Genomic DNA, 8,424 nt, shown 5'->3' with positions numbered 1-8,424 from the left:
CTCCCTACCGGGTTGTGAGATACCACTTGTCACAGTTTAACAATGGTCCTCCGCCAGTGAACAAAGAAGAGTTATTTAACAGATCTCATGCATCTTTACGTTCTATTATAGAACGAACTTTTGGAGTATGGAAGAAGAAGTGGAGGATTCTTAGGGATGATCCTAGTTGTAAATTGATTCAATCTATTATTAGGAATATATAACTTTGGATGGTTTTGGGTATTTTTATGGATGTTCGGATAAATCCAATCGGGTTTGGGTTACCTATTCATTTACTAAAAAAACATCCAATCATATATTTATAAGTTCGGGTTTAGATCAGGTATTTTGAAGCGGGTTAGTGTTAGATTTTTGGATTAAGATATTTTGCCTAGCCCTAGATGACTACCCGCGCTAGAATAGTAAAATATTATATTGATACTATATGTGATGCCGCAGGATGTTAATCTATACATTTTGAAATACATTTGATGTTAAAAATCTGATTTATATTTAAGTTGGGTAAATTTAATCATATAATTTTCTTAACACTACTGTATGCTATGTTTTTTTCTCTTATTAATTGTTATAGGAGATATATTAGTGTAGTTTTATTTTGTGGTGTATTTTTATAGTTTATAAATCATATAATTTTATATAGTTTGTGTTGTTGTTACGTTATTATTTGTTTTGTTTTATGTTGTAAATTACCTAATCTTTTTTATAACAAGTCCATGTATGTCAAAGTAAATAGACATATTTTTACTTTAGTTTGGTTTTGTGTTATTATTTAAATATTTATGTTAAACTGTATACAACGTTTATAAGAATTATGTTAATTGTAAAAGTTATTTTAAAAGTTATAGATGATTTAGTTTTCTTTAATTTAAAACATTTGATTTTCGATCATAAACATTTTTTAATTTGTCATTGGTGTTCTTATATGTAAATCTTGAGAGACAAGGAACATTTGTTTTCACACGCCTAAATTTAAACACAACAATCATCACTGCAAAAAGGAATCACATAGTAAATGCATGAACAATAAGATAGACATATGAGAATTTTTGTTTGATAATACATAACTGATTTACTCTAGTTTATGTATGCTTCACAGAGAGAGTTTCTCCTCCAATCACGCTTGAGAGATCATTTTAGTTTGGTTCATATCCTCTCTATTTTTGTTAAAGTTTGGTTCATATCCCTTATATGTATACGCTTTCTCACAAAAACAAAAAAAATGCTGACGTGTTGCACCCACAAAGCTCAAGAAATGATTTCTTTATTTGTCTTCAGTTTTTAATAGTATTTCTATTTACATACAATTGTATTCTTTTTTAAGATGACACCCAAAATTTAATTCTTTTATTTTCTTTATAACTTAATCGTATCACTTAATTTTCTTTATAACTTAATCGTATCACTTACTTACATTTTTATAAAATTTTAAGAACTCTTGATTCATAAATTCCATATGTCAAATCAGAGACACATAAAAGAAACCATATAAGTATATACACATAAGATGGAAACAAAAATCACATAGATCATAGTACTTCTAAGGTGACAGCCTCAAACGTAAGTTGCTGAGCCCAATATACTTGAGAAAATTTTCAAATTATTCGAGTTAATCAACCAAAACACAACAAAAGTTTTTTTTTCCCAAAATCAACATTAGAGTTTTCTTCCGATTCTATACATAATATTCATGATAAAAAAAAGTTCGTAACGAATTTAGAAATTTCTTGTAGCCAATTTCTGACAGATACAAACAAACAATAGAATTAAGGGATATATGCGTTTTGCTTGAAAGCAGCAGCACTGGTGGAGCCATTTTTCTTTATATTATTTGCACAAAATTATTTCTTTATCTGATAAGTAATCTTGTACTTAGAAGAATTACAAATTTACAATCCAATTGATTTTTTTGATCGGAAAAGGGGAGACGAAGTCTCCCAAATATTATTCAACTAAAAAATGAAAGTATTACACACGGACACTGCGTGAGCTAGACAAGCCACGAGCATCATCCAACATAAAAGAAATAACAGACTCGAACCAGAGTCCAACAAATGAAAGTCTAATGGTAAACTAAACGCATAGTTGGCTAGCGCATCGGTAAAACGGTTAGCTTTCCTATACATATGAGAAATACGGACTATCCAGTCCTTCGATAGAAAGCCATAGCATAGACATACTAGGAAAGACAGCGAATGTGTATCACTAATCACTGTCATAAGAAAACCCACCACTATTCCGAATCCACTTCAAGTTCCACCAGTGTGATCCCTTTCTCCCACGCAATCACCAACCCATAGTAGACGCCCCAGAGTTCCGGCAACGGTGCGGAGCATATGCCAATATTCAGAGCAAAACCTCCCTGCCAACCTCCTCTGTTATCCCGAAGAACACCTCCCGCCGTTGCTAAGCCCGAATTTTTGCGAGAAGCCCCATCTGTGTTTAGTCTCATCCACCCCTCACTCAGTAAGCTCCAGGCAATTTGTCGGACCTCTCTCACCCCAGATCCCTCTCCTTCCCGCAAAGCAATGTTCGCTAAAATCATCTCCTTAGCCAAATCTTTGAGAAATTGAACTCTGTCACAACATTGCCCCCAATCACCAATTGATAAATTTTGTAGAATTGATATTTTATTTTTTTATCTTTTTTGGAGAATTTAAATTCAATTGATAAATTCTGTAGAAATTTACTGATATTTTACTTTTCTATTTTTTTGGAGAATTTGAATTGCTACTATCCAAAATAATTCTTGCATAAAATCGGCTAGTAACTTGATTAAAAAATTTCTTCAAACTTTATATAAAAAGCAAAACTGTTTAAGCATTAAAGAGTTTTTAAATGACTAGAGTTATATCATGCTTCATATGTGTATACGTGGAATAGAGAGAAAAAAGAAAAGAAATTTATTACTGAATAAATGTGATGAGTTGTATTAATTGTTATATTTTCATTGGTCATCTATTTTAAATGATGTATCAGTTCTAGATTTCTCCAAAATGTTGAAGTGTCATCACTTGAGTGAAACACATTAAAGTTTTATTGTATTGATTGTCAAATATTCGTGAATTTTGATTAAAACGAATAGTAGTAATTGTTTTGTTTTTCAAATACTATTTGACTTAAAACGCTTAGACAAATTCAAATGTTTCCCTATTGTATGACTTTGTCGGCAGAAAAAAATTATAGTTCTCACCCCAAATACTGAGTTTGTAAAATAAACATAACTTAGGAAATAGGAACTAGTATTCAATTTCACCCAAATAAACATAACTTAGCTTTCCACCCGAGGCAATTCTTTTTCACGCGTAGTTTTTTTTTTTTTGCCGACAAAGTGTAACTATATATATTATCTATCATAATCTCATACTAATAATTATTCAAAAGTACACAAAGCTTAAATTAAATAGTACTGTACTAGAATAATACAGATGTAAGTATTTAAATGTTTTCAGAAAAATAGTTAAAGCGGCAGTCAAGGATCTGATGGTGTAATAAATTCCAAATACAAAGTAGTCAGTCAGGTTAGTGTGTTGGGCACATGTGATATTGTCCCTACTTTTGCTTCATCATTCAAAACAGTGCGCGTTTCGTGCTGGACCCGATTTGTATTATTATTACTTTATTAGTATGACTTTACTTTACACTCCCGGATTCACACTCGTATCTCACACATACGTTTTTAATGCTTCATGCATGTATCATATAATTATTGAGATCAAAATTACATATACCCTAAAAATATTCGAATAAATCAAATTATAAATACAAAAGACACAAAGAAATCCAAAAAAGATACGAGTTTATTAAAAAAAAAAAGACATTTTGAGCAGCAATGATAATTATTATATTAGTTAAATAGACGAGTAATAAGGAGCATAAAGATGAGGTTGCTCCATATATATTAATATAATTTTCCCTCTAATTACATACAACTTTTTTTACCTGCAAACCCTAATTTCCCTCTTTTTAAAATTTTTTCACACCCCAAAATAAATCTTTCGGAGAATATCCAACTTTTTTTACCTGCAAACCCTAATTTCCCTCTCTTTCTTTCTCTCTCTCTCGGCAAGAAATGGTTAAAACGACGCCGTGTGTCTGATGTTTCCATCAATCTGAGACGACATCGTTTCGGCTTCGGGTTTTAGCGTAAGTGGTGGGACCCGTTTTTTGAGAAAATTCTGATAAAGAGAATCAGTAGAAGGGAGGCGGTGGTGGTGAAGCGTATGATATTCCGGGAATCGGCGGCAGTGGTCCCTCGTATGCTGGAGACGGCGGTGGTGGGCTGTGATGAATTACCGGTGGAGGAGGGGGACTGTAGTGTACTGTTGGTGGTGGTGGCGGTGAGTTGTAGTAGTAAACCGGTGGTGACGGTGGGGGACTGTAGTGCTCCGGTGGTGGCGGCGGAGGATTGTAATGTACGGCTGGAGGTGGAGGTGGTGTGTATTCTATGCATGGTGCATGGGGTGGTGGCGGTAATGAGTAATGCGGCGGTGGTGGTGGTGAGCTGTAGTAGTAGGGGGCTGGTGATGGGGGTGACAACTGTGAGTGAGGGGGAGGTGGAGGAGGGGGAACGTAGTAAACTGGAGCTTGCGGTGGTTGTGATGGAGTTGGCTGCGGCGGATTGTATGTTTGCGGCGGAGGAGGTGGAGGTGATGGGAACGGAATATATGTTGGCGTAGGAGGTGGTGATGGAGGAGAGTATCCTGTTGACGGTGGAGGTGGCGGCCTAGGAGAGTAAGACGGAGGCAGAGGGGAAGGTGTTGAGGGTGGAGTTGACGGCGGAGACGGGCCTGTGGTGGGAGGACTAGGAATCATAGGCGGTGAAGGATGACCAGGAGTTGACGGCGGAGACGGGCCTGTGTATGGTGGACTTGGGAAAAATGGTGGTGAATGTTGACCAGGTGATACCGGAGTTGGTGGACTAGATGGCGATGGAGGACTCGGAGAAATAGACGGTGACGGAGGGGAACCAGGTGTTGACGGCGGAGTTCCAGGAGTTGACGGAGGCGAACCAGGCGTTGACGGAGGGGAACCAGGAGTTGACGGAGGGGAACCGGGTGTTGACGGAGGCGAACCAGGCGTTGATGGAGGAGAACCAGGAGTTGACGACGGTGGAGAACCGGGCGTTGACGGAGGAGACGGGACAGTGATCGGAGGAGAACCGGGCGCTGACGGAGGTGAACCGGGAGTTCCAGGAGTTGACGGAGGTGAACCGGGAGTTCCAGGAGTTGACGGAGGTGAACCGGGAGTTCCAGGAGTTGACGGAGGTGAACCGGGAGTTCCAGGAGGTGAACCGGGAGTTGACGGTGGAGAACCAGGCGTTGACGGAGGCGAACCAGGTGTTGACGGAGGGGACGGGACAGTGATCGGAGGAGAACCAGGAGTTGACGGAGGAGACGGGACAGTGATCGGAGGCGAACCAGGTGAAGGTGTTGTCGGCGGTGACGGGACAACAACCGGAGGCCGAGAAGAACGAGCACATCCAAACGATCCACAATCCACCGGCGGAAGAGAAGAGAAAGCAGCACATTGTCCCGGAGATCTCTGCGCAGGTCTAGCCGGCAAACAATTACGCCGATCATCAAATCCAGGCAGCCCTAGACATACCGGCGGCTCTCCGGTAAAGAAATTATAACTGAAAGTAAAGTTCTCCAGCCTCGGCAACTGACAAATACTCGCCGGAATCTTACCGGAGAATCTGTTATGCGCCACATTCAACTGCTCCAACGAAACCATCCCGCCAACACTCGCCGGTAACGGCCCAACAAGTTCGTTAAAACTGAAATCAAATACCGTTACATTCTTCAACCGCCCGATCTGAGACGGCAAACAAGAGTTAAACCCATTGTTCATGAAGATGATCTCTTCAAGGTTCCTCATATCTCCCAAACTCGTCGGAATACAACCGTGGAAGTGATTATTCGCGACGACGATGACTGAAACCGGAGAATCTCCCAAATTATCCGGTAACTCGAACCGGAACCGGTTATGGTTAATAAAAATCGCATCTAGATCTTTGCTGAAGAGCTCTCTCGGTACAGGTCCTTCAAACTCGTTGAACCTCAGATCGAGAAACTTCAACGACGGTAATTGGAGAACAACGGCAGGGAATATTCCGGCGAACCGGTTGTTACTGAGATCAAGCTCGAACAAAAGCTTAAGCCGATTAAACCGATGCGGTACGGTTCCACAAAACCGGTTTGAATTAACATGAAACAAAGCGAGATCCGTTAACAAACCGAGTTCTTGAGGCAAGTAGCCAGCAATGTCAGCGTGGTTGAGATCTATCCCGGCTACGGTACGGATCCGACGGTTGTCCAACGCCGGAGCGCAGAAGACTCCGGTGTAACCGCAAACGTTAGAGCCGATCCAGTTGGTGGTGAAGTTGTTGGGATCAGAGAGAATAGCTTGTTTCCAAGCTTGGAGAGCTACGTAAGCGTTACGGAGGCGTGGATTCTCGAAGACTAGAGTCGGATCGACGACAACATTCTCGCCGCGGTCGCCGAACTCGTCGCGGTAGTAGAGAAGCTGACGTTTTGTGATTAGCCGGACTTCGTTGTCGGAGAGGTTGTCATTGAAAGTGAGTGGAAGAGAGTGAGAGAGGCTCGTGGAGAAGAAGAAGAAGAAGAAGAAGAAGGTGAAAATAAGAGCATAGATCTGAGACATGGTCGTCTTCTTCATCATCATCTTCGTCTTCATTGCTTCATGACATTTGTGGAGAAAGTTTGCAGTGAAGAAGAAGAGATAGTGAAGAGGGAAATGAATTATAAGTGAGAGAGGGAGAGAGACAGCTCAGCCCTACGAGTTTTTTTACTAACACTTTGAAAATAGTAATAATGTTAATTAAATGATGTGTGTCCATAAATTACCTAACATTTATATAAATAAATGTAAGATCGACTTTTTTGGGGTAACCTTTTTGAACTAATCACATGATTGATTTTATAGACGTTACAAAATTATACAATTGTTTAAAGGTTTTTGGTCAACACTTTTTAAGCTTGGATTAAAGACATTTTTACATTGCTCTAGGCACTAGGTAGTTTTAATTTGTTGTTTAGCATCATATCAACTTTGGCTAGTATTGGAAAACATTTTTATCTACTATAGTAATGTAGTATTTTTCAATCCCATCCATGCTACTGCCCAAATCTTATCTTGCTAAGGTAGATTCGAATATCAAACGAAAGCCAAATAAATTAAAGAAATTTGAATCGAAAATGAGTAGTATCATTTTTTTTTTATTATAATCGATTCATGGATTATAATTGTTGTTTAAGCCCATAAAATGAAATAATATTGGGCTTTTGTAGTTTACAGCAACAATAATGTGTTACTGTGTAAGTTAGTAGTAGTAGTAGTAGTAGTAGTAAATGGATTAGGTGAAACTCGTAACTCACGTGCATTCATTTTAATTTTGAGGTGTCCCAAACCATTAATAAAAAGTTCAACAGTTAACTGTTCTTATGTCGGAAATCGGAATAGTATTAAAAACGACATGTCCTACTTCCACGGTGTAATACAGTAGTGACTAATAACTAGTAACTAGTATAGTAAATCTTTAGATTTCTTCTCTATATTACTAGATGAGAAAATAATGAAAACAATAGTGGTGTTGTTATGTTTACCCTTGCTGTCAGTCTCTCACTGCGAGTGTCCATGCTCTCTTTTGTGTGTGTGTCTGTGTAGACTGTAGAGTAGAAGTGATAAAAACAAGAGTATCGTTTTATTTTATTTTATTTTTAAAATCACAATTGGAATATTAATGACAATATATAAGAAGTTATATTTATAATTTTTTATGATTTCCTATCCCGAAAAGATAATAGGTTTATATACGTACTACGGATGATTCGACGAATTTATGACATGACGTTATTTAAACATCCTTTGGTTCAAAAATTTAGCTTCACTTTTAGTGAAGCTGAGTAGATGACACATAAGAGATTATATGCCAATTTGTTTATTTGAGCTAGAAAGAAGTCTATGATTTAACATAGTACCAAAGCTCATGTAACATGGTATAGATATTAATGCATGTATGTATATATGTTGTTCGATGGGAATATTGTTGGTATAGTAGTGTAAATTAGATGAAAGATAAAATAATATTATATATTATATTTTATATATAATATAACCATCGGTTTTAAACTCTATTTTAGAAATAGCTAAGCGCTCAAGAAAATTGAAAATTAATTGGAAATTAAATTAATAATAAAATAAAAATATATAGTATTAAATATATGTATAATTCTATTTATTTTAAAATAAAAAAATAAATAAAATATAAAACTATAGTATTGTCTTTAAAATTATTGTAAAACATAATTTTAAAATAAAATTTTATATTTTTTATTAAAATTTTGTATATTAGTAATTGTAAGACATCATAAACTCTTAATTTAAATATCTAAATAACAAAAA

General features: G+C 37.1%; 1 protein-coding gene across 2 annotated transcripts; it reads right to left on the bottom strand.

Annotated features, from left to right (window-relative positions):
* Nucleotides 1-3,779: 3,779 nt before the first annotated feature.
* On the bottom strand, nt 3,780-6,953 carry LOC104731708 (leucine-rich repeat extensin-like protein 5). Of its 2 annotated transcripts, XM_087479479.1 has the most exons (2): nt 5,265-6,928; nt 3,780-5,234 (listed from the first exon to the last, which is right to left on the bottom strand). In XM_087479479.1, exons 1-2 carry the CDS (start codon nt 6,694-6,696, stop codon nt 4,189-4,191), a joined length of 2,478 nt encoding a protein of 825 aa, XP_087335605.1. In that variant the 5' UTR covers nt 6,697-6,928; the 3' UTR covers nt 3,780-4,188. The 2 variants fall into 2 exon arrangements, with proteins under 2 accessions (XP_087335605.1, XP_010449482.2); XM_010451180.3 differs by having other exon boundaries at nt 3,780-6,953.
* Nucleotides 6,954-8,424: the final 1,471 nt, after the last annotated feature.

This window comes from Camelina sativa, chromosome 12, assembly GCF_030686135.1.
Source record: "Camelina sativa cultivar CO46 ecotype springtype chromosome 12, ASM3068613v1".
Taxonomy (NCBI): Eukaryota; Viridiplantae; Streptophyta; class Magnoliopsida; order Brassicales; family Brassicaceae; genus Camelina; species Camelina sativa.
Note: the sequence above shows the minus strand (reverse complement) of the source record. Positions and strands in the feature narration are given on the sequence as shown.